This window comes from Lonchura striata, chromosome 3 (assembly GCF_050655825.1).
Source record: "Lonchura striata isolate lonStrDom1 chromosome 3, ASM5065582v1, whole genome shotgun sequence".
Classification (NCBI taxonomy): Eukaryota; Metazoa; Chordata; class Aves; order Passeriformes; family Estrildidae; genus Lonchura; species Lonchura striata.
The window spans coordinates 5,251,390-5,276,931 of NC_140705.1; the positions used below are offsets into that span (position 1 = coordinate 5,251,390).

General features: G+C 44.5%; 2 protein-coding genes across 5 annotated transcripts; one reads left to right on the top strand and one right to left on the bottom strand.

Annotated features, from left to right (window-relative positions):
* The first annotated feature begins 5 nt into the window (after nt 1-5).
* MMUT (methylmalonyl-CoA mutase) lies at nt 6-17,173 on the top strand. 4 transcript variants are annotated; one of them, XR_014953531.1, is made up of 14 exons: nt 6-330; nt 2,118-2,491; nt 3,394-3,761; nt 4,461-4,618; nt 4,840-5,011; nt 6,351-6,599; nt 6,874-6,985; nt 8,268-8,383; nt 8,940-9,055; nt 13,364-13,495; nt 13,977-14,032; nt 15,050-15,197; nt 15,328-15,495; nt 16,762-17,173. XR_014953531.1 is itself a non-coding variant. In XM_085574421.1 (13 exons), the coding sequence occupies exons 1-13, from the start codon at nt 296-298 to the stop codon at nt 16,888-16,890; spliced, it is 2,277 nt and encodes a 758-aa protein (XP_085430547.1). In that variant the 5' UTR covers nt 6-295; the 3' UTR covers nt 16,891-17,173. The 4 variants fall into 4 exon arrangements, 3 of the variants coding, with proteins under 3 accessions (XP_085430547.1, XP_085430548.1, XP_021382902.3); XM_085574421.1 differs by lacking the exon at nt 13,977-14,032; XM_085574422.1 differs by lacking the exon at nt 13,977-14,032 and having other exon boundaries at nt 6-45; nt 1,540-2,491.
* A 2,173-nt stretch (nt 17,174-19,346) lies between these two features.
* Nucleotides 19,347-25,522, bottom strand: LOC110468950 (opsin-5). The gene is made up of 4 exons (XM_021527250.4): nt 25,215-25,522; nt 21,601-21,894; nt 20,680-21,011; nt 19,347-19,863 (listed from the first exon to the last, which is right to left on the bottom strand). The coding sequence occupies exons 1-4, from the start codon at nt 25,285-25,287 to the stop codon at nt 19,516-19,518; spliced, it is 1,047 nt and encodes a 348-aa protein (XP_021382925.3). The 5' UTR covers nt 25,288-25,522; the 3' UTR covers nt 19,347-19,515.
* Between the last annotated feature and the right edge of the window lie 20 nt (nt 25,523-25,542).

Consider the following 25,542-nt stretch of genomic DNA (forward strand, 5'->3'; position numbering starts at 1 on the left):
CGCGCGTGCGCGGGGGCGGCGCGCTGACGGAGGGGCCGGTGAGAGGTAACGGGGGGATCCCATCCCTGACCCCAGCCCGATCCCTTTCCTTGTCCCCGTCCGTGTCCGGAGCCCCGAGCCCTGCCCCTGTCCTTGTCCTTATCCCCTCTCCCAGCTCCCGGCTGGCCCCATTGGCTGCCCGAGGGGCGTGGTGGGGGCGGGCGCGGTCCCGGCTCGGAGGGCGGAGCGTCCCCGTCCGGCTGTGGGTGCTGAGGAGAGAGGGGTGCGGAGAGGGGGTGACAGGCGGGCATGGGCGATGGGCAGAGGGGAATTGTCTGAAAGTGAACAAGGGTAAGTGCAGCGTCCAGCTCCGCGGCAGGAATAAGCCCGGCGTGCAGTAGGAAGAGCATTGCCAGGAGGAAGGTGATCCCGCCCCTCTGCTCTGCCCTGCTGAGGCACATCTGGGCTGCTGTGTCCAGTTCTGGGCTCCTCAGGACAAGAGAGACATGGAGCTCCTGGAGTGGGTCCAGTGGAGGGTGCCAAAGATGATGGAGGCACTGGAGCATCTCCCTGACAAGGAAAGGCTGAGGGATTCAGTTACAGTTCAGCCCCGGGTGTCCCTGTGTGCAGCAATGGCACCAGAGAAACGGGCAGGAACTGATGCCGAGGAAGTTCCACATGGACACAAGGAAGAACTTCTGTAATCTGCAGTGACAGAGCACTGAAGAGGCAGCCTCCACCAACAGGCTGTGGAGTCTCCCTTTCTGGAGATATTCCAGAAATGTCTGGACACACTCCTGTGCCCTGTGGTCTGTGCTTGAGCAGGGAGGTTGGATCAGATGAGCCACTGTGGTCCCTTCCAGCCTGACCCATCCTGTGACCCATGCAGGGGTGTGAGCACAGGTTGCCTTCCTTCCTGGCTGCAGCATCACATCCCTGCAGGGCATGAGTGTTCCTCAGGAGCTCCTCTGTGTTCCTCAGGTTACAGGCATGCCACACTTAGCATATATATTATTAAAGCACATGTTTGGAGGGTGTTGCTGCAGTGATACAGGTGCTCTCCAGTTTTATGAAGGATTTCTCATATAGGTGTCATGTTTCTTGGGAGTTGTGAAAAAGATGAGAGTGAGGAAGTGACTGACCCTTGAAGCCAAGCTGTAAAGGTTTTATTTTTGTAAGGAGCTGCAAGGATATGGTATGGAGAGCAGAAACAGAGGAGCTTACAGCTTTTAAGAGTTACTGAACTCACAGACTGGTTTGAATTGGAAAGGACATGAAAGATCATCTCATTCCAACCCCTGCCATGGGCAGGGACGTCTTCCACTAGACCAGGTTGCTCCAAGTTTCATCCAGCCTAACCTTGGACACTTCCAGGGATTGGGCAGTCACAGCTTCTGTAGAAAATTTGTGCCAGGGCCTCACCACCCTCACAGGGGATTGTTCACATTGTTGCCCCTATCAGTTTCATGCATGGTGGGACGAGCTCTGCAGCTTGTATTGTCCCTGTGTTCTCACATACCACATTTTTTTTCTTCTTTTTTTTTTTCAATGTCTCACTAGTTTCCATCCAGCCCAAGCCATCTTTTCCAAAGTGTGTGATTATATCAGCAATTTTCTGACAGCTCACTTCTTGCAGAGTGCCTCCTTGATGCTGGAGACTGGGAAGAAATTCTGTGAGGGTGGTGAGGCACTGGCACAGGTTGCCAAGAGAAGTTGTAGCTGCCCCAGCCCTGGAAAAGCATCACTCTTTGACATGAAGGAATTCCTAGATGAGAGAGATGTGAAGCTAAGAGGGTAGCTGGCCATGCCATCTTCATGTCTCACACTGGCTTTTCAGTGACTAATTAATGTCAGTGATTCTGGGGGACTGAAATAAGTACACATCTCAGACGTGGATATTGATAAGTTGAGGGAATGTTTTCCTTGGTTAGAGGAAGATGCCGGATTTTTCCTGAACTCTGTTCCTGGTTGAAAGGCAAGAGGAAGGGCTGTCTGTCAAATCAGTGCGTGAACAACGCGTTTTGTTTTTCTCCTGAGGGATTGCTTTGGATTCAGCAAACTGCATGACCTCTCCATCCTCACAACTGCTATGTTAGGTGTGTATGATAATGCAAAATGGATGTTTTTATTTTGTCCAGCTTGCCCCACCCTGTGAGGAGAGCCATGCTGAGGGCTGGGGATGCTGTCCTGCGGCTGCGCCGCTGTGCGCCCCTGGCCTGGCGCGCCCTGCACAGGCAGCCGCTGCACCCCGAGTGGGCTGTCCTGGCTCAGAAGCAGCTGAAAGGCAAGAACCCAAAGGATTTAATTTGGCACACCCCAGAGGGAATCGACATCAAGCCTTTATACTCCAAAAGGGACACGGAGGACTTCCCTGAGGAGCTGCCAGGGGTGAAGCCTTTCACTCGAGGGCCCTACCCCACCATGTACACATACAGGCCGTGGACCATCCGCCAGTATGCTGGATTCAGTACAGTGGAGGAGAGCAACAAGTTCTACAAAGACAACATCAAAGGTGGGGCAGCTGGTCTGGGGAAACAACACTGCTTTGTGAAGCAATGGGGGACAGGAATTCAGTCAGTTACATGGAAAATGTGATTATTCTATGCTGTGCGTTTGGATTTCTGATCCCAGTGGCACTGTCTTATTACTGGGAAATTGGATCATTTCTGGAGGTGCCTTTGTGTCATTTTGCTGTGGAGAATGAATGTGTTAAATGCTGCTTTTAGTTATTGCACCTTATATATTGCACCTATTATGGACATAATTTGCATCCATCCCAGGGTTCAAGCATCTGAGATCAAGGATCTGAGGCAGAAGTTAGCTGGTAGCACAGCCCAGTCACTGGTCAGAGGGGGGAATGCCTGGGGACAGCTGAGTTTTGGGTTCTGCTTACAGGTTGCAGCAGCAAGAGCTCTGGCTGTCCTGTTCCCTGCTTTATATGAATAATTCTCTCTTACTGCAGATTAACAAATAACAGTGTGTGTCAGTAGAGCCAGGGAACAGTCTGTGGTGTTTAGTTTGTGATAAAGAGAAGGTAATGTGGCAGAGTTTGACACTTCTGTTCCCAGCAAAGCCAAGCTAAGTTATGTGTATAAGCACTTATACTGCCTGTCTAGGTGTATCTATAACTTGTGGGTTAGCTGTTATCCAGCAATTTTTAAAGCACAGTAAGGACTACCTTTTTGGCTTTTTTTTCCCAGATAAAATCTTCTTTATTTGAAGCTAAGACTACTAGACCTCAGACAGGTTTGGGGAGGGAACAGTGTGTAGCATCAAAATTTAGTTTGCCATCCAAGCCTGAGTCATGTAAGATAGAGTGAATATATTTAGATCCCATCCTAATGGAAGTCTGTTCAACACTTCTAACTATATCTCTTTTTTTGTTTTTGTTTTTTTCGTTTCCTTTTCATATAGCTGGCCAGCAGGGATTATCAGTTGCTTTTGATTTAGCCACCCACCGTGGTTATGATTCGGATAATCCCCGAGTTCGAGGAGATGTTGGAATGGCTGGAGTTGCCATCGACACAGTGGAAGACACCAAAATCCTTTTTGATGGAATTCCTTTGGAGAAAATGTCAGTTTCCATGACAATGAACGGGGCAGTCATTCCTGTGCTGGCTACATTCATTGTGACTGGGGAAGAACAGGGAGTGCCTCAGGCCAAGCTGACAGGGACAATCCAAAATGACATCCTGAAGGAGTTCATGGTCAGAAATACCTACATTTTCCCCCCAGAACCATCCATGCGGATCATTGCTGACATCTTCCAGTACACCTCAAAGGTATTCATGGTTTAAATGTGTAACTTCTATTACTAGGTTAGGTGTTTATGAGACACTTCGGAGAACAACGAAAAGATGTCATAGAGAAGGTTGTGGAAAGGGCCAGTAGGAGAAGTTAAGATCCAACACCAATTATAATATAAATCTGAAGTTTGAGTCAGACCAGATCTGCAAACACATCTTTGTAGAGACGGGTTGTATTTGCAGTCAGCAAGGAGTTCAGAGAATGGACTGGAGACAGGCTGAGAGAGCTGGGGATGTTCAGCCTGGAGAAGGCTCCAGGAAAACCTCATTGCAGCCTTTCAGTACCTAAGGGGGGGTTTATAAAATAGATTGAGAGCAACCTTTTACACCAATAGAGACAACTTTTTACACAGATAGTAACAGGACAAGGAGGATTTAGATTAGATGTTAGAAGAAATTCTTCCCTGTGAGGGTGTTGAGGCTCTGGCAGAGGTTTCCCAGAGAAGCTGTGGCTGCCCCATCCCTGGAAGTGTCCAAGGCCAGGTTGGAGGGGCCTGGGACAATCAGGGTTAGTGGAAGGTTTCCCTGCCCTTGGCAAGGGGTGTTGAAACTAGATGACGTTTAACTTCCTTCCAACTCAAGCCATTCTGTGATTCCATGTTGAAGTTAATAGAACAAGTATTTGGTACTCTCTTCTGCTGTTGTATCCTGTTGTATCTTTTTTTTTTTTTTCAGTATATGCCAAAATTTAATTCCATTTCCATCAGTGGGTACCACATGCAAGAGGCAGGAGCTGACACCATCCTGGAATTAGCTTATACCATAGCAGATGGCTTGGAGTACTGCAGAACTGGGCTTAAAGCTGGCCTCACTATTGATGAATTTGCACCTAGGTGAGCTCCAGAAATTTGCAAGTATAAAACTCACTTTTGGTAAAACCTCTGTAGAGTTTAATATCAAATTCAGTATTTTTACACATACAAGCAAATAGAAACATTTCCATCATCTGTGAAAGTACATTAATCAGAGACCTTGCTGTAGGGCTTCTACATTACTGATCCAGAGTTATCTGAAAGATTCAATGTTATCTTCTGTTCATGTTCTCCTATCACAGGCTCTCTTTCTTCTGGGGAATTGGCATGAACTTCTATATGGAAATAGCAAAGCTGAGAGCTGGGAGGCGGCTGTGGGCTCACTTGATTGAGAAAATGTTTAAGCCCAAGGATTCCAAATCTCTTCTGCTGAGAGCTCATTGTCAGACTTCGGGCTGGTCACTCACTGAGCAGGTTAGAAATTAGACTCTCATCAATCTCCTTGCTTAAAGGTGTTCCCATGGTGTGTGTCTTAAAGGGTGTTAATACTGCTGGTGCTATTCACAAAGGTGCAGCAGCTGTCCTCTCACTCTGACAAATGCACACCACATTGGCATTGGATGCACCTTTATGTCAATTCAGGACTCAGGATGAAGCTCTCTCTTGGATTTGTCCTGTGAGTTATCCTTCCAAAATGCAGTGCAGTCAGCAGATAGAGGCACTTTTTTCTCAGGATCACTGGTTTGAGAATTATTTAAGCAGCCAAGGGAGTCTTTCACACACCTGATGCTCAGGGCTGAAGACAGAAGTAATGGTTACAGCTCATCTGCTCCTTTGAAACTGGGAGCACGCTCTGCTCTTCCTGCTGATTTACCTTACAGCAAGGAGATAAACCATTAGAGTGCATACTGTTTCCCAGGTGAGATCAGAGCCTGCTGCTCAATCGAAGTCATGTAATAGGAGTTATTTTTAGGTTGTGATTGTAAGCCTTATTGACTTCTGTGCATTTTTTTTTTTCTTTTTTTTTTTTCTTTTTTCAAATAAATGTAATGTTTACTTACATTACAACAACACAAAACTAAAACAGTGGAATTTTCTGAACAGTGGCCTCTGTGGGCCCTCCACTTAAAAGTATTGTGGGAGTGCAAGAATGTTACTATTACCAAAATTATATTCAGTTGTCTTCCAGTGTAAATATATTTCTGGCTAGATCATAACTCTTTCTTTTTGTCTAAACATTGTGGTTTATCTTAGTATAGCTTCTCAGTGTGCAATATTTTCTCCTTATAGGTTTCAGAGGGCAAATATACTTAACATGCCTTTAGATAGGTATCTACTCATAAATTATGTTTTACATTCTTACCTATCCAAATCACAGTTTTCTATAATTACCTTATGTGATGCTGTCATAAATGAAAATATTTAAGCACATTTAGTTCCAAAACACATCTTGACTAGTAATTTGTCTGACACATTTACTGTTCACTCCTCCAAGAATTCTGGATTTGGAGGATAAAAGACATCAGGCATACTGTTCCATCCTCTCTAATTTGGATTCACTCAGTTCTTTGAAACATCACTAAGCATAAATTAGTCTTTTATTTGTTGCTGTGAGCAGCTTTCTTTATGGATTAATCTCTTTGTTAAGATATCGACAAGTGATAAATCAGTTAGATTTGGGCTTTTTTCAGCTTTTGTTTTGATTACACTGTTTCAGTGGGCAATTTTGCATTTGTTTCTTTGCAATAATGACTAACCTGCCTCAGCCCCGTGCCAGAACCACTGAGCTTCAGAGCTCCCCTTTTCCTTCCAGGATCCCTTCAACAACGTCATCCGCACCACCATCGAAGCCATGGCTGCGGTGTTCGGGGGGACGCAGTCTCTGCACACCAACTCCTTTGATGAAGCCTTGGGGCTGCCCACAGTGAAGAGTGCTCGCATTGCCCGCAACACACAGATCATAATCCAGGAGGAATCAGGGATTCCCAAGGTGGCAGATCCCTGGGGGGGATCTTACCTCATGGAGTGCCTCACCAACGATGTCTATGAAGCTGCTTTAAAGGTCAGTTTGCAAAACTTTCTCTGGGAAAATTTTAGGGATAGGAGTTTTGAGAAGTGTCTTCTAAGGACTGTGTGATAAATCAGTAACTTCTAATCAAGGAATTATTTTACACTTCTGCTTCAGTGATGTCTTTGTAAATAAACTTTACAAAACACAGTTTAGCACACAAACCATATAAAAAAGGTTTAATCAAAATGTGGGTGGTAGGACAGGTACAAAGCTCAATTTTTAACCCTTGCTACTACTCACTATCTCGATCCTCTTAATTTCTCAGCTTATTGAGGAGATAGAAGAAATGGGTGGAATGGCCAAAGCTGTTGCTGAGGGGATCCCCAAACTTCGTATTGAAGAGTGTGCAGCCCGGAGACAAGCCAGGATTGACTCTGGTAAGAGCTGGGGGATGAAAGAAAGGAAAGTTGCCAATAGCATACTTCAGTATAAAGGTTTTTTACAGACATGTTCATTGTGATTTTTTTATTTCTCAGTTTAGGAGTAGCAGATTGTGAGTGCTAGAACAAATGGTGATGGTTTTTTGTCAGTGAAAGGTCTGGAAAGAGACAGAGTGTACGAAATACAGCACCAGTGTGAAAAGTCTTGTTTGACATGTTCAAGATTAGATTAGACAAAGCAGCAGAAACATCATTTTAAAGGAGTGTTTGTAGCCTTCAGTAGGGAATGGCTTGATTTCTGATAGGAGCTCTAAGATGTGATTCCTGCGTTTAAAAGCAGAAATGCCACCAGATGGCGATACTCACCGTAGCTGGCAAAATTCCTGGGTTTTTCTGGAAAACTGCCCGTGTTTCCTGAATGGTCAGATCATAGCAGGGGATGATGCAGCTCCCTGTTTGCTATACATATGTGTATATACTCAAGGAGTAAGTATTTGTGGAGATATTTATACATGTGTGCTTAAAACACTATTCCACTCTTTGTAATCTGCATTCCAGTAGTAATCCAGGAACAGAAACTAGAGATAACTCAAACATGAAAGAAGTTATATGGACTTCTTTGTATGGAGGATAAATTTGAAGCAGGTCTTAATTAAGGCCAATAAAGAATAATCAGTAAAGTTCTGTGTTTTCTCTTGTAAGGTAAATGATTTAACGTTGCTTCAAAGAGTGTATTAATGTTATCAAGCACTGCAAATAAAAATATCTGATAAGTCCATAATGACTGAAACCTAAAATATAGTTTTCCAACATGATAAATTAATTTTTATGCACATGGAGTAGTTTTAGGTAGAAACTTCACTTTCTTATCTATCTGTTAAATCAGAAAAGTAAATGCAAAGCAGGAGATCAGCACTTCTGCATAGTTCTGTCAGATACACTTAAGTAAATTTAAAAAGAGAAAAATAGCCAATGTATTTTAGGGACTCATTACTAAATCAGTTTGCAAGATAAATATTGTTCTATTTCATATTTCATTTTCTGCTGGAGTATTCACTGAGTTGAATGTTCATGCATTTAATCTCTCATCATAAAATCTGGGAAATACAGACTTAAAGAATCCGTTCTATAAGAGCAGATTTTACATATTTGAAATGTGTATGGTTATATAAGCAAAGCAATGTCTAATTATGCTCAAAATCTTCTTGTCCTGTTAACATGTCTTTTCACAGTAGTTTGCAAATGTGTTCTGAGTTTCTGGTGTTTCCACTGGAAATAGGGTCTGAAGTAATTGTTGGAGTGAACAAGTACCAGCTAGAGAAAGAGGAGACAGTGGAAGTTCTGGCCATTGATAACTCTGCAGTCCGTGCCAAGCAGATCGAGAAAATCAACAAGGTGAAAACAACTTTCTTAAAAATGAAACTTATTCTAATTGCAGACAGAGATTAAGTAAAGGCAGCTTGCCAGAAGTTTGACCTTCCAATTTATGAGAGTCCATTCTGGTCATTAGTGCAGAAACTGGAATATATGTTGAAACTGGAATATAGATGTTTAAAAATATGTTCAACCTTTAAAAATTGAGAGCTTTACATGTTCTGAAAATAAGATGGAAACCATCTATGCAATGTTTTGCCCTAAAAGCCTGTAACGTTGCTTAATCACTCACTGTTGGGTCCTTCTTGTCAAATGCTACTGAGGGTTACAGAACCAGAAATCAACATACACTTTCATAATCAGTGAAAACACAGATAAAATTGGTTTAGTGTTATCTTATGGATTTGTACACATTGTAAGGTCCAAGATGTCTTTTGACTTCTAATCTCATTGAAATAGGAAGTGGATATTGACAATTCCACATCCAGAATTAATATTTGAAATTAGTCTTCCACACTCAACTTCCCATTTCACTTTGTGGTTTCTTTGAACTGAGTGTCTCTCTCCTGCACTTTAGGTGAAAGCCAGCAGAGACCAAGCAGCAGCCCAGCGGTCCCTGGCTGCTCTCACACAATGTGCTGCCACTGGGGAAGGCAACTTGCTTGCTCTGGCAGTGGAAGCAGCACGTGCCAGGTACTGGGGTTGAGCAGCCAATTCTTACTTAAAAACTGATGGTTCATTTCACCTTTTAACTTTTCTTGGGTGTGGTGTCAGCAAGATTGGAATTTTGGGGTTTTTCATTAGAGGTGGAAGTAAATAATGCCTGCAGTTTCTCCTTGTAAGACAAACTATTATTATATTACAACTTCTTAAGGCAATGCTTTGATTTCTCACAAGGAACAGTATGGATATAAAGAATCTGATATGAAATTAGGTTGTTTGTACACATTCTGCTGTTTACAACTCATATTCTTAACAGTTCCAGGATGTAATTGAGTTTCTCTGTCACTCAGCTGTTTCATGGGTGAAGGAGTTTAAGAAGTGTCTGAGATGTGAAAATGGATATTCACAGTCTTATCATGCTCTGTTGCTTCATCCTTCCTTGCACCACAGATTGGTGTGAAAACATTTTTTGGCTGAAGGAGAAATCAGTTTGCTTAGTCAGGCAAAGTTGTAAGAAATGTTCTTGAGCAGTGTTAGGCATCCTTAGAGTCCAGGGAAACAGTTCTTTTTTTCACCCAAGGTGCTTTTGAGGCTGTTTTCTTTCCTGTTTCAAGGTCAGCATCAGTCTCTAGAATAGATTCTGTCTGTCTGTTCCTTAATTAACTAAATGGCCCAAATATGGGCAAACCAAATTCACTCCTTATTGGAGTGCTGCCCTGTTTTTACTGTCAGGTCTCAAATTCCTTCATTCCCATTCCTAGAATACTTAATAACTGTATTTTAAATCCATTTAACCACAACCTGTCAGGAATCTCCAGCAATATGTCTACATTTGTCTTGGAAATGGGAAGGTCACAGGAGGGCAGTGTTGGATTTACAAGGAATTCGTATCCTCTATATCAAAATTGATCAGTTAACTCCTAATTTCTCTCCTTGGTGACTTTGTTTTTGTTAACTGTAAAAGCTTTAATAGACTGAAGATGCACTTTGTAAGTTCCAACCACAGAACTTAATTCTGCCCCAAAACTATATATGGGATGTGACCACAGAAAGAAACTGCCGTGGCATCTGATACAGAGTGTTTGAAGCAGGATTGTGAACTCTGGGAACATGTACAGGGAGCCTTCTTGTTGGGTGCAACATGGGAAAAGGTTTCAAACTTAACACATTCACCCTTCACAAGCAGTAAACAAGTGGGCCAGATGTTACCTGTATGAGAGGGACAGCTGCCTCTTTCCTGGCCAATGGAAAATGATGGATTGTGAGTATGGTGTATTATAACTCACTTGGAATAAAATGAGTAGCACAGAATTATCAGTGTTGAGCTATGGAAAAGATTCTGTAGACTAGTACAGAGATTTCATTGCTGACAAACACAAGTAGAAAAGTTGATGTTGATATTCTAACACAAGAAATAAGGCAGATCTGAAGTTACAGACAATGAGAGCAGTACCTCCCTTCTGTGCTTCATGTCTCTTGAGAAACCCCATTACAGGAAAGTGGGACAGGTTACACAAAGTTCTTTCTCCCACACCTGCTGTGCTGCTTTTGTGTTCCTTTTCAGACTTGCAGTTTAGTGATGGAAAGGGAAGGCAGAAATGCAGTGTAGCAGCTTGTGCTTCTCCTTTTTCTGCCCAATCTGTGTCCTCATGGTACTTCCTCACCTGATTTCACACTGCTGCCTCTGCTTACTGAGGAAATGCAGAGAGGAGCAGCAGCAGCTGAGACTGAGCAGACCCTAATAGGCACATTGTGGTCATTGACTTTCTCCAAACTGGTGTTTAGGCTCTGCAGCTGGTTGTGAACCACTGGGAGAGAGTCACACACAAATACAGACTGATAAAAATGGTTCTGTATTTGTGGCTCCAGAGACAGCTATTCCATTGTGGATGGATGTGTGGCAGAGATTTTAAAAAGAAAAAGTTTATTGGTTAACAGCAGGAAAGTACTCATGAGTAGTTTAAAAGCAAAACTCCTGTTATTACTTAAAAGCTTTAGATTTAAAGGGTTGCAGAGATTTGGGACACAGTTTTCAAAATACAGGGGTTTCAGAAGCAATGTCTATAGAAGAAAGAAGTGTGTTTAATTTTTGTACAGTACACAAAAACAATTTCATCCCAGGCACCAGGTTATACCTCATTTATTTTTCATTTGTAACATGAAAATTTCTTTCACACTTTTTCATAATAAGAGCACATCACAGCCATGCTGGGCTTTATTTAATACTGAGGTATACTCAGATACTGCTTCTGCAAAAGTTGAGGAGAAAGATTTATCTAAGCTTAATTTTCTCTAGAAAAAAGATGTGCTTTATGCCACTGTAGCCCTTCACCACACTGCCAGGAGTAAGCCCTCAGTGTTTGTGCATAGAGTGTATTTATTTTGGGCTGCAATCTGTGATGTCTGGCACTCTGAAAGGGAGTCAGTATTTATAGACACTGTTTTTAAGTCTGCTGCAAACTTGCTTTTTAACCTTGGGGAAGCCACCTTCCCTAACATACTTTTGCAGTTTACTTTTCATTCTTTGTTAGAAGGTATAGAAAGCAATAATATTAATAAGATTATTTTGATATCCTGAAAATGTAAACCTGATGGCACAGTGATTAACAGTGAGTCGAACAGAATTCCAGAAAGCCAGGGAAGGAGAAATTACAAAAATGGCCAAAACAGTATCAATGACATGAGTTAAAAATGTGTGTTCCAGAGTGATGCTGTCTTTAGGCAAAGCTGGCCAACTGTGAAAAGTGATGCCAGAGATAAGAGGCTATTTCAGATATCTGAGCTGTATAGATCTTGATATGTGATCACAAATGGATTTCTGACATTTTACCTTTGCATAGTTTACATTTGTAACTAAGTTTGCTGAGTATGAGCCAGCAAAAGAACAAATTAGTTGGGGGGAGCAGAGGAAGTACAACATCTCTCTGAAATTTACTGAAAGATTCAGTGAATGCAGCAGAAATCCATGATTTGTTACTTTAGGGGCATGTGTGGCAGGTTGCACATGGTCAGTACCTGCTGAAACTGCAGTAGAGGTGTGTGGACAGCAAGGTGCATCTTCTCCAGTCTTTCCTGAGCATTTTATATAAAAGCTTTAGAGAATGCTTAAGTTAATTTTGCCCCAGAGTAGCTTGTAGTTGAATCATAGAATCACTTAGGTTGGAAAATTCCTTTAAGATCATTGAGTCTAACCACTCACCCAGCACTGCTAATCCACTACTAACGCATGTCCTCAAGGGCCACATCTACAAGTTTTTAAATCCCTCCAGGGATGGGAACTCCACCACTGCCCTGGCCAGCCTTTGCTACTGCCTGACACCCATTTCAGTGAAGGAATTTTTCTGAATTTCCAACCTAAACCTCCCCTGGTGCAACTTAGGGCCATTTCGTTTTGTCGTGTTATTTGTTACATGGGAGAAGAGACCAACCTCTGCCTGGCTCCACCCTCCTTTCAGGGAGTTGTATAGAATAAATATAATGTGGCAGGAGAAAATATGAATTCCAGAGGTTTGAAATGTGGTAGCTTAATTAGTTAGATACTTATTACTGCTTTGGTGTCTGTATTTGTAAGCACAGTTTTGAAGTGGTTTAGAAGAGTAGTATTTTTATTTCCTTCCTTTGACAAAGTTTGCAGCAAGTTGTATTCACCACCAATTTTTCAATTGCTTTGGGATAGAGGCTGTTATTGCTGATGTTTGAAGGCAGCACAGCCTAGTTTGCCTCTCTCACTTGTGCTACAGCAGAAGTATTATTTCAAACATGTACAGTGTGTCCAGTAGCAAACAAAACTTGTAACTTGCACGCAAATTTCCCAGATCCTTCTGCATCTAGTGCGTAAAGGAGCTGTGTCAGGAGTAGAGAAGAACAAACACTAAAATAAAATTATCAATGGAAAGACAAATAAATTCCTGTTAAAATGTTAGGTTTCAGTCTCTTCTATATATTCCTATTTTTTTGTCCCCTCTTGATTTATATTTTATATTTTAGCATGAGTCCAAATGCAGGATCTTTCAGTCTGAGCCCCCCCAAAAAAAACATTCAGAAAATCTGATTTAATCTAATTTTCTGAAGCATTTTGCCATTTTCCATTGCCTTGCCAGTTGTAAATCAATTCTCACATGAGCAGTAAAATATTTTCTTAAAAATGCCTGTGCATGTTTTGACAGTGGGTGGCAGTGGGGTGAGCTGGATTTTCACAGTTGCAGCACTGAAAGGGAAACCAATGTAAGTAAATTCGTCCAGCAGCAAGGCAAATGGTTGGGCCAGTGCCAGTGATGTCTGTGTTCTGTTTTCATTTCAGCCTGCTGATAATAGGAATGGTTTTTGTCTGTGCCTCAGGTGCACTGTGGGGGAGATAACAGATGCCATGAAGAAGGTGTTCGGGGAGCACAAAGCCAGCGACCGCATGGTGAGCGGGGCTTATCGCCAGGAGTTTGGGGAGAGTGATGAAATCCTCCATGCCATCAAGAGGTGAGAACTCTTCCCAGATAGCCAAACATGAAATAGCCTCATGTTTGATCCAGGAGGTACATGTGCTACTGACTATGCCCTAAAAAAACATTTCCCAAACCTGGGTGACATCCCTGAGGAAAAAAATGACCTGCAAAAGCACTTTCCTAAGCAGGAAAGTAGAATGGCAAGGATTAAGTACAATAAGACAAAGTCAAAACTTAATAAAACTTGTATTTGCTCTCAAATAAAATTCACTGAGGTGAAGTTAAGATTTGAGGGTTTTGTTCAAATAGCCTAAGCTGCTGCAGGATTAAGAAGCTGAGAAACATTGCCTGAAATCCCTGTCCATTGGGTTGCTTCTTTTAAAGGCTGTGTAATAGTCATCTTTAAAATATTTCCAGCAGTTCATGCTACAAAAGCTTGTTTTGATCTACCCATAAATTGTTCCTGCAATTTCACTCTTACTGATGCTAAAATCTGTCTGGATATTCACATACAGCCTCCAATCTTTGGTTATTACTCATACCCTGAAGGAGAAGGCATCCCAAGATGTTGGTATGTGTGAAAACAGTTGCCTTGTGGGTCTTTTCTCAGCTTCTGCCTTTACTGCTGCCCTCAGGGGTACAGAGCCTGAAATGCTGCTGTGGGAAATGATGCAGCACAAATCAATCCCTGCTGTGTTGGGGCTTACTCATTAAAGAGTTCAGGCTCTTCTGAAAGGGAATTTTTGATGGCTTTGCAGTGGTGATGATTAGATTGACTTGAAAGTAGTTGTGCTAGGAAATGTTACCATTGCTCTTTTATTTTAACTATTTAAATTTAACTATTTTTAATTATGCTTTTACGTGAAAGAGAACTGAACTAATCTTGATTTTGACCCTTGAAAATCAGGATGTAGCTCCCTTTCTTACATAGAATCACAGAACCATTTAGATTGGAAAGGAGTTCTAAGATCAGCAAGTCCAACCTGTAACCACAGAGAGATGCTGGTGGTACTTGAATAATGAGCAGTATGATGACAGGTTAATATCTGAGTCTGTGATTACACAGTAACATCAATACAACAGAAATATGAACTGCCACGATCCCAAAAAAAGAGGGGCAGTGGAACGAGTGCACAGAATAGAAGATACAATGATCCTTCCATGTACAGATTTTTACTCAGTGGAATGATAATGCACAATGTGACATCCAGGACCCATCTCTGTGCAAGTACTTTTGAAATAATAGGTCATAATTATTCTTAAAAACTAAAAAATGTGTTTTGGTGAGTTGTAATTTAGCTCATTAAACCCTCAGAGAATTCAGTATTTTACCTGTTAGAAAGCAAAAGAATAAGGGAAGATTTTTTTAAAATAAAGAATATTTTCTTGTTGAGGCTGCTAAGTACAAGAAGTGAGTTAGTAATAACATAACATGAATATTAACATTGTGTGCAGATTGCACAGCCAAACCATGACTTAGAAGATCTTTTTATTTGCTGAAATTTTGCTACACTTGCAGAAAGTGATGGGTTTTTTTGTGTGGGATTGCACTGTGACTTGCAGTGACAGAATGCATGTTTTCAACCAGAGTTAACAAGTTCATGGACCGTGAGGGCCGCAGGCCTCGTATCCTCGTTGCCAAGATGGGCCAGGATGGCCACGACAGAGGGGCCAAAGTCATCGCTACCGGCTTCGCAGACATCGGCTTTGACGTGGACATAGGCCCCCTGTTCCAGGTAGGACTGAGCAGCAGCCAGAGCATTCCCTTTGCATCCCCTGTCCCCAGGGCCGTGCCCAGCCCCGGGCTGGGCCCTGCCCTGTCCCCTGTCCCCTGTCCCCTGTCCCCTGTCCCCTGTCTGCCCGCAGACCCCGCGGGAGGTGGCGCAGCAGGCCGTGGACGCAGACGTGCACTGTGTCGGGGTGAGCACGCTCGCCGCGGGACACAAAACCCTGGTGCCTGAACTCATCAAGGAGCTCAATGCCCTGGGCCGGCCCGACATCCTGGTCATGTGTGGAGGAGTCATCCCCCCTCAGGTACGGGCAGCATCATTTCCATCGAGCTAAGAGACTGATTTATCTCTGAGCTGTTGGGCTGTTTCCCCTGTTCCGGAATGTCAGAGCACTGAAGGTTTCTCTATACAGTCACCAGGGCCAGCACAGGTCTGTAAGGTGGGATCCCCCTGATCTGATTTTCTGTGCACCATGCCCTGGTTTAACTTTGAGTGTTTGTGGGATGGACTATACAGTTATGTTGTGAAAAGATGATCTTCAGGGAGAATGTTCTTTATGTTCTTTTGTTTCACATCATCAGTCCTTGCATATCGTTGGTACAAGCTGGCTTCTTTCTTAAGAGGTCTTTTGACTTCCAGTGATGATTGGGAATAGCCACAGCCAGTGACTAAGGCCTCTGTCAGGTCCCATCACCCATAAGCTGTATGTCTCACTCACTTTTCAGCCTCTCCTCACCTTCCCTATCATCAGGCAGGTGTTGCCTCTCATTCCCTCTGCTTTCTCCTAAACTGTTGAGCAGTTTGTTGAATTCTCTTGCAATCAGATCTGTGCTTTCATCTTTAAATTTTCCTTAGCTAATGCACAATCTGCCTGTCTCCCTCACCTTACAGCCATCCTCTGTCTATAGTGATCAAAAAACTGATTTTGCACATAAACCTCCTGTTATTCCCTTTTTCCACACCTCTCCCTTTTCTAGGCAGTTAAGTAAGTTCTCAGGAATGATAGAATTCTAAACTGAACAAACAAAACTCATAGTATTTTTCTTGGAGACAATTTGTGTTTTCTCCAGTATCAATGGGATGCTAATACCCTGTGGTTGGTGAAGTACAATATATCCTATATAGAAGAAAGAGAGAATACAGAACTGCTTCCCAAGTATTTTTGAAATTTCAGGACAGTCATAAAATTAGATTAATTCTAGCTTGCAAGAGACCACTGGCAGTCATCTGCTCCAAGCCCTTGTTTAAAGTAGTATTTTCAAATTGGAAGTTAGATCAAATTTAGGTTAGGTTATTCAGACTCGTATACAGTTAACTTTTGAATACTTTCCAAGGATTGTCATTAGTCTGACTCTAAAGAAATAAACCCTTTCCTATGGATATTTTTTTCTTTTTTTTTTCTACTTTCTAACTTCCACCCTTTTCCCATTTCCTTGAAACTGTGCTGCCTCTCTCTGGGACTTGTTGCTTTCTCAGGCCCAGCATAGAGGACAGAGCATGAACCAGTTAAATCAATTACCAATTGTCTGTTTCACTATTAACTACAGACCTTAAATCTCTTTTCCAACAGGATTATGACTTTCTGTATGAAGCTGGCGTTGCCAATGTGTTTGGTCCAGGCACTCGTATTCCAAAAGCAGCTGTGCAGGTGTTGGATGACATTGAGAAGTGCCTGGAGAAGAGGCAGCAATCCATGTGATGCTGAAATGTCACAACTCAGCAGCCTTACACTGACCACATGATTGTCAGCAAGGGATGGCCAACCACAAACCTCTGCTCCCACTGCCCCTGGCCTCATGTTTTGTGCTTTCTAAGAAAGTTCTAAACTCTCTGCTTGTTCTATTTGAGGATTGTTTATATAGGTACCCACAAGAAAATTTTATCTCGAGAACTATGATTTCAGGAAGTGAAGGGAATTGAAATAAGTGTGTTTGGGTTTTTTTCTCCAGATATACTGATAAATAAAATAACTGCTGCAGCTCTTTGGTTGGTCTCTTTTGCATGCAGAGAACTTCTTTTGAATTTTTTTGATAGTTATAGTAGACCTAGAACTCTTCTGGCAGTATCACTCATCAGCAGAGATGGGATTGAATCCAGCAGCACTTTGATTTGAGAAATGGTGGCTTCTCAGGGAAGGGCAGTGATGGGGACAGAGCACAGTGCACAGCTGCTCCTATACAGGCTACTGCCATATACAGCATTTGTATCTTATTAAGCCATGAAATTCAAAAATTATCTAACTATAGTTTTATAAAGAGAGTTATGTTGTGACTGCCCCATCCCTGGAAGTGTTCAAGGCCAGTTTGAGTTGGGCTTGGAGCAACCTGGGATAGTGGAAGGGGTTTGGAACAAGATGATCTTTCAGGTCCCTTCCAACCCAAACCACTCTATGATGCTGTGTTTCTCTGATTCTGTGAAGTTGTTCATCAAACAGCTTGTGTTTTACATTAATGAGCACCAAAACTGTTATGTGGGTGAAAGAAGAACCCAAGACAAAGTTTAAGTTGCACAGTATTACTGGCAAAGTAATGGGGTGGAATCCAAGCCTTTGTAATGTTATCCTCATGCTCTAACTTCTGGAATAATGACCTCTCTCAAATTTGATCTTTGTTCTTAAGTGAATCACATTTAATTTTGCAGATGGAGAATTGACCATTAACAGAAGTTTTCTATAAAAAAATCTGTAAATTATTCCTGTGCCTTAATAGCCAGAGACTGCCTAGAAGCTTTTTCAAAATAAGGCATTGAAATTAAACTTATTTCAATACATATCAGAGTTTTAGTTTGTTATCCAACTTTATACGTCATCATCTTTATATGATGGCATAAAAAGTGTCATATCTTATGATTCTTGATATGTCATAAATGGAGTAGGGAGCTCCATTGATCCTCAGTGGAAAGAAAGAAGCCAAAGGTGGCTGGCTCAGGTTGAGTGTCTGCAATGTAAACCTCCTAAGAGTGGTGAGAAAACTCCTAATAGGTGAGAGGTCTGATCTGTTTGAGATTTTAGATTAAATATTTGTTTGTGTTGAGGTGGTTGCACTGGTGATTGCAAACGTGAGGTTCCTAGACTCACTCCTGAACTCAGTGCTTGCATCCTGAAAAGACAGCACAGTCCAGGGCTGGGTAGGAAATAACCATGGAATTATAATTTGAACATAAATTACCTTCTCAGAACTTAAAAAAACAAACAAACAAACCTGGTGTTATGGTTCTACTGAAACAGCAAACTCTGTTCTCAGTTGCAGTCATGTCAGTGCTCTAGCCAGGGGGGAATTTGGGATCTCAGGAGCTCCCATGGAAGCCATGAGAGCCAGGACTGCATCTGCAGGGTGACACTGCTAGGAAGGTCCCCTGGGGAATGCCTTGTGTCATCCTGTACAGAAAACAGCTGCAGAGAAAGGGTGGTAAAACACTGGAACAGGCTGCCCAGGGAAGTGATAGAGTCACAATCCCTGCAAGTGTCCCAAAAATATGTGGATGTGGCACTGAATGATGTGGTTTAGTGGTGAACACGGTGGTGATGGGTTGATGTTTGGACATGATTTTAAAGGTATTTTCCAACCTTAACTTTTCCAATCCCAAAGTGTTCCAACAGCTTCTGTGGCAGAAGAGTTGTACCTCAGCCAGCAACAGCTGAAGGACACAGTTCCTGCTGAGAGCTTCCTTCCCTTCCCACTGTGCCATTTGGGACAGAGAAGGCATCCTTCACTGACTGCCACCTTCCCACCAAACCTCGTCCGACCAAGGCTGCTCAGCTCCGTGGATTTGTGCTTGGAGGAGTTGGAACTGCACCTCTGAGAGAGCAAGGAACCAGAGAGCTCTAATTTTGGGAGAAGCCACATTCTCACCTTTTCCTGGCAGTGAACATTTCTTGCTCCCCATATGGTTTTCAGTCTGAATTGCTGAAAAAATACACACTTAGCGATGTTTATTTGGTAACAGTGTGTGCAACCTTTGGTTTTCTCTCGTGGCTGTTTTACTGGTAGGGCCAACAGTTGGCAGATAGATTGCATTAAATAAAATCAAAAGTATAGGAAAACAACAAAAATAATAAATCTCTTTTTACCTGAAAATAAGTTTAATTTACATGATTTTATATTTGGCACATAAATCTATTTCCCCTAAGGTGGAATTTCTTGGGGGAAAAGTAGATTTTTATTTTTTTTTTCTCTGTGAGGCCTAAAGACAATATTTGAGAGTTGCTTAAAAATATATACTTAAATCTCTGTATTGACCTAAGATAGGCAGTGACAACCTCATTTCCTGCATCCCTGCCCCTTTGGACCTGGGAGTGAGGCCAGGCTGACCCCATGGCTGCACTTCAGGGAGCTGCAGCTCCCGGGTCCTGCACCTGCGGCGCCGCAGACAGACGGACGTTGTCCCTCCCGCTCCACATGGTGGACACGGGATTCTCCACGGAGTTGTCGGAGCTGAAGTAGTGAACCCGCCAGGCACAGCAGCACTGCAGCCTCTTGACCTCGCAGCGGAAGGTCTTGCTGAAGACGTAGTAAATGAAAGGGTTGTAGGCCGTGGAGGACTTGGCAAACAGGCAGGGCAGCAGCGTCACCATGGGCTGCAGGGAGTGGCTGGAGTTAAAGATGGACCAGAAGCTGGTGGCTGCATAGGGAGTCCAGGAGCTCAGGAATCCCACTGAGATGAGCACGGCCATCTGCAAGGGAACAGAGCTGTTTGCAGCTGGCACAGACAGGGTTGGATGCCCTGGCACACGAGATGTGAGTGGGGCCACACCTGAACTGCAACAGCCAAAGCTGTGCTTGCTGGGCCCTTGTGACAAGAGAGACATTGAGGGGCTGGAAAAGGGAACTGAGCTGGGAAAGGGCCTGGATTACAGGTCTGATGAGGAGCAGCTGGAGGAGCTCAGCCTGGGGAAAAGGAGACTCTGGAGAACCTTATCACTCTCTACGACTCCCTGGAGCATAGAGCCAGATGGGTGTCAGGCTGTGCTCCCAGGTAAAAAATGAAAGGACAAGAGGAAATGCCCTCAGGTTACACCAGCGGATGTTTAGATTGGATATTAGGAAGCATTTCTTCACAGGAAGGGTTGTCAGTCATTGGGACAGACTGCCCAGGGCAGTGGTAGTGTCACTGTCATTAGCAATATTTAAAAAAATGTGTTGCTGTGGTGCTTAGGGGCATGGTTAAGTGGTGGGCCTCTCAGTGCTCAATTAATGGTTGGACCTGATGATCTTAGAGACTTTCCCAGCCTGAATGATTCTGTGATTGTATGACTGGCCTCTAGAAAGCTTGGATCAATTCTGCTTTTCCACCATAGAAATGCACTACTGAAGTCCATATTTGGAAAAAAAAATACTATTTAATATTAATATATTAAAATACTGTTTCCACACAGAATTTCTGTGTAGGTGTCTGTAATTCCATGATTCTGTGAGCTGTGTAGGAGCAGAGCCAGCTCTCTGCCAGCTCCTGATTACTGCATGCTCTTCCCATCACAGGGATAACTCACCAGGGTCAGCTTCTTCTCCAGTTTGGCTGCGTTGGGGATCCTGTCAATATTCTGGATCTCCTGGTACGCTTTATGAACCTTCCAGGCAATCCCCAAGTAACAGGCAACGATGGTCAGCGCAGGCAGGACCGTGCACAGGAGGAACATGCTCAGGATGAAGGAGAAACCATTGGAGGAGTTGTGGAATTTGCTCCAGGCTATTGTACAAGAGATGCCAAAGGGCTCAGGGCCGTAGTAGCCCCAGCCCACCAAGGGCAGGATGGCCCAGAGCAAGGAGTAGAGCCAGATAAAAGCAATCAGGATGCAGACAGTGTTCTTGGTGATTTTGTTATCTGCAAGAAAGAGGAAGGGCAAGCATATATGGATCCCATCCCAGCCACGTGGGGGTTTGCCATAACTTCTCCTTAGACAGAAGGATGGTGGCTCCAGGCATGCCTGGGCTGTTGCTGCAGGTCCCTAACCTTTGGGCTTCTAGAGAAACAGAGTGTCAGAGGATTGGATGAGACCTGAACACAGCCTTCAGTGCTCACCTAGAGCTCAGTAAGGCAGGGAGATTTACAAGATCAATTTCACCTTGAATGTGCAGTGCCCCCAGCCCAGGAATGCCAGAAGAATATTCCTTCCTTTTAAATTCCAGTGCACCTGTTCGGATACAAATAGGAAGGGAAGGCAGTCTGGTCCAGGAAAACATTTGTGCTCTCCATTTTCAGGTAGTTTCACTTGGTAAAACTGAGAAGTGACAAGCCTCACTGTTTCATACAGATCCCTCTGGGAACACCGGGATTTGATACGGCACTAAAAGTTGAGGTTTATGCTGCTGTTACTGACCTGATAATCCACGCCACATTCCACAAAGCACCTCCCAGAGCAGCCCAGCCCAAGCACAGCAGCACCAGGTGAGCAGACGGGCGATTTACTCACTGTTGGATTTGGATGAGTTGGTGACGAGGAATCGAATCACGGCCATGGCACACAGGGTCATCATGCTGCAGACCCCCAAGAGGAAACCCATCAGGGCATAGTACACACAGGAGGCGTCCCCCCCCAGCCAGGCGTGGCTCCAGGCGGAGGCGATGGCCAGCGGGTACATGCTGAGGGCCATGCCAATGTCTGCCACCGCCAGGTTCACTGTCAGCAGCTCTGGGGGCTTCAGCAGGGATGAGCGTTTCAGAGCTGTGGCGAGGACGGCTGAATTGCCAAGGATTGTCAGGATGGCTGAAAGGGAAGGACGAAAACCAACAGGAATATCACATGGTTAACACACCTGGAAAATCCACTGGAAGCATGTGAAGTGCCTGAGAGGGGCTACAACAGAGCTGAGGAGGGACTTCTTACAAGAATACGTAGTGATAAGGGGAATGGCTTTAAACTGAAAGAGAGCAGGTCTAGGTTTGGTATTGGGTGTGAGGGTGAGGAGGACCTGGCACAGGTTACACAGAGAAGCTGTGGCTGCCCCATCCCTGGAAGTGTCCAAGGCCAGGTTGGATGGGGCTTGCAACAACCTGGGCTAGTGGAAGGTGTCCCTGTCCATGGCAGGGTTTGGATTGTCCTTCACTGCCTGCCAATGTGAAAGGTCACTTTCTGTCTTTTTTATAAGCCCCCTTTAAGTGCTGGAAGGCCACAATGAATTCTCCCTGTAGCTTTTTCCAGATAGAACCCCCCAGCTCTCCCAGCCTTCTCCAGAGCAAAGGCGCTCCAGCCCTCAGGGCATCTTTGTGGCCTCCTCTGGACCCACTCCAGCAGGTCCATGTATTTCTTGCACTGAGAAAGAATATCCTCACTTCTCCTTCCTGCTGAAGTCCTCCAGCCCTCCCGGCCACCTGCCCCCTGCAATTCCCAAAGCCTTCCCTCTCTGTGACCTCCCTCATCTTCAACTGGAGCCCCAGCACTGGGCTCTGAGCTGCCTGGGTGGTGGGCATGGGCTGATCCTGAGAATTAGCATGACTGCTCTGGTGGTCTCTGAGAGCAGTGGGACCATGGGAGTTGTTTAGCCAGGGGTGTGCAACAGACCCAGAGCTTGCTTTGCAAAAGGAGCTGTCAGACATACATTATTCAGGTGTGCCACAGGGCTTCAAAGTCCTGGTGACAGCAGTGTCAGGAGTACATGCACAAACAACTAATTTTCTCTCTTCTTTCAAGTGAACATGGTGCTGTAGCAACATTTTGACGAAAGTTTTTTTCTGAGAAGATGTCCTCTAAAGTCAGATGTGAAAGGGGGAGACAGAAAAAGATTCTGTCATGTTCCCTCGAGGCTGTGAGTGCAGGAAGGCTGCATTTGCTCACAGGTACCACTTAAAGTTTCCACAGAGGACTTAATAGAGGCACACACAATAAAATGGAATAAATATATTGGCATAAGTACATAATCCTCCAAGTTGTCAAGAGAAAGGCTTAACTGAAATGGGGACACAAATCTGAGACCCCATGTCCCTCCTTAATTGACTTTCTGACCACACACATTCACTTGCCACCTCTGGCTGCCCCTGAAGGGTTCCCTGAGCTCTCAGGATCTCTGGGGCTGCACTCATGGGCTGATGCCCACGGGGGCTTGGCCACTTGCTGGCAGAGCAACCTGAGGCTCAGTGGGCAGAGCACTCTCCAGAGGCTGGGACATGGAACCATGGAATCATAGAATCCTTTGGATTGGAAAACACCTCTAAGACCATCAGCCCCAACCATTCCCCAGCACTGACCAGGACACCTCTAAAGCATGTCCCCAGATGCCACATCCACACAGCTTTTAAATCCTCCCAGGGATGGTGACTCCACCACTGCCCTGGGCAGCATATTCCTGTGCTTCACAGTCCTTTCCATGAAGAAATCTTTCCTAATATCTAATCTAAACCTGCCCTGGTGCAACTTGAGGCAATTCCTTCTTGTCCTGTTGTTATCCAGGAGCAGAGGCTGAGCCCCCTGGCTGTCCCCTCCTGTCAGGAGCTGTGCAGAGCCACAAGGTCCCCCCTGAGCCTCCTTTTCTCCAGGCTGAGCCCCTTCCCAGCTCCCTCAGCCCCTCCTGGTGCCCCAGCCCCTTCCTTAGCTCCGTTCCCTTCCCTAGTCACTCCAGCACTCTGGAGTCATTCTGTTTCTCACAGTGAGGGTCCCAAAACAGAACATGCTCAGGCTTCAGGAGGAAAAATGAACCCAGTTCACCTTCTTCTGTAAGAGCCCAACCTTACACAAGATGCAGGAAGCAGCTCTGGCATCAGAGGTGACACCCAGGCCCAGCCTCTCCTTCCCCTTGACAGAAGCTCTTCCCCTCCATCCCACAGCTGTGGGCAGCTGCCTGGCACAGGACAGGACTGTAACTGTGGGACAGTAACCAAACAGCTGCTGGTGAATGCTGCTGCCCATGCCCTGGCCTTGTTCCTAATAAAAAATATAATTTCAGGGCACAAACGTGCAGCCCAGTGAGGTGGCAAAGCTATGGAGAAATAAATATGGATAAAAAAACCTGATTCCAGCTCAGCTCACTGTTTTGTTTCTGAGAGTCCCTGCAGGATGCAGAACCTGGCTGCCACACACAGCTCTGGATCTGATGCTGGGAGCTGTGCCTGGAGTTTCAGTGCCTCAGAGTTCTTCAGGAGAGGTGTGAGACTGCAGCATGGTGGGACACTAGCACGGGAGCTCTAGCCTCCAGCCCCTTTTTGCTGCCCCTTCCCATTATGCCTTAACTGCATCTATGTGTTTTCACTTCTGAGAGATGGGAGCTGACATCCTGACTTGAAAAGCCCTTCATTTTTTATAAACAGGGATTTTCTTACCCTGAGTTGTGCTCTGCTGTGCAGAAAAAGAGGAAATACAAAATGCTAAAGTCCAGCACTTTTGCCCACAGCTTAAGTATTAAAGCACAGGAAAATATAGGCTTGCCTTTCTTATGTCAGCCAGACTTTTCAGGAGAGCTGAAGGAAATAATCTTAAGAAAAATTCAGGTGGAAAGTCTGCCTAAACAAGTTCCACTCCTCTCCAAATCTACGAGGGTAGAAAAATAATGCCTGTGTACATGCAAGAAGCAGACAAGGAAGAAAACACTTAACTGAAGCTATGGGCTGGTAGCTATCCCCACTTGTTTTTCATTTTCAATCTGCCTGCAGCAGGACAAACAGGCTGCTGCAAACCCCAGAACTGCTATTTGGAAACACTTTGCTGCTCTGTAGCAGTGCATCCTACCCAGCCACAGCAGAATGACACCACCAAGGGTCAGCCACAGCTGCTTTCCCCTGACCAGTCCCATGGACTGAGCTGCCCTGGCTCAGTTCTCAGGGCTGAGATGCCACAGAAAGTGACACACAACTTATTTCAAGTACTTGTGATGCCACAGAGGCAGACTTGTGCTAGCCATTCTTCAGCATCAAAACAAAATATTCCAAATCCAAGAGTGGAGATTAATCCTAGCTGCCAACCAATTCTAAGGCACTAAGCAGGGGAAATATTTGCTGCCATTTCCCTCCAGGTTCTTCTGCCTGACCATAGCACAGACAGGGAATCCCTGTATCCTCTTCCCTGGCTCCAAACTAAAGAGCAGGCTGTGAACTCACCTATGATTAGAAGAAAGACCCCAGCTCCATAATCCACTACTGGGTGGAGTTTGGAAATGTACTGCTCCTCCATGGTCCCTTGTGGAGATGGGTGAAGGTTTTCAGTCAAAGGTGAAGATGCTGCAGGAGCAAAGAGCTCGTCCTCATGGTTTGCCTGCTGCAGGTGGGAGCTGGTGTTGGGTGCTGGCAGCGCAGGGACCCTTCTGCTGCCTCCTTGTCCTGCCTGTGGTGTGGCAGGGCAGAATCCTGGAGTGAGAGGAAGGATTTTCCCCTGGGAGGCAGAGTGAAAGCCAGGCAGAGCTGCTGCCAGAGCAATCCCGCCTGCCTG

What these genes read in the sequence shown, in the direction of transcription:
- MMUT (XM_085574421.1), top strand. Translation starts at nt 296, where the DNA reads ATGGGCAGAGGGGAATTGTCTGAAAGTGAACAAGG. An exon ending in TTGTCTGAAAGTGAACAAGG is followed by an intron (nt 331 to 2,117) that starts GTAAGTGCAGCG and finishes TATTTTGTCCAG; the next exon opens with CTTGCCCCACCCTGTGAGGA. An exon ending in CTACAAAGACAACATCAAAG is followed by an intron (nt 2,492 to 3,393) that starts GTGGGGCAGCTG and finishes CTTTTCATATAG; the next exon opens with CTGGCCAGCAGGGATTATCA.
- LOC110468950 (XM_021527250.4), bottom strand. Translation starts at nt 25,287, where the DNA reads ATGGAGGAGCAGTACATTTCCAAACTCCACCCAGTAGTGGATTATGGA. An exon ending in GGTCTTTCTTCTAATCATAG is followed by an intron (nt 21,895 to 25,214) that starts GTGAGTTCACAG and finishes CTTCCCTTTCAG; the next exon opens with CCATCCTGACAATCCTTGGC. An exon ending in CAACTCATCCAAATCCAACA is followed by an intron (nt 21,012 to 21,600) that starts GTGAGTAAATCG and finishes TCTTTCTTGCAG; the next exon opens with ATAACAAAATCACCAAGAAC.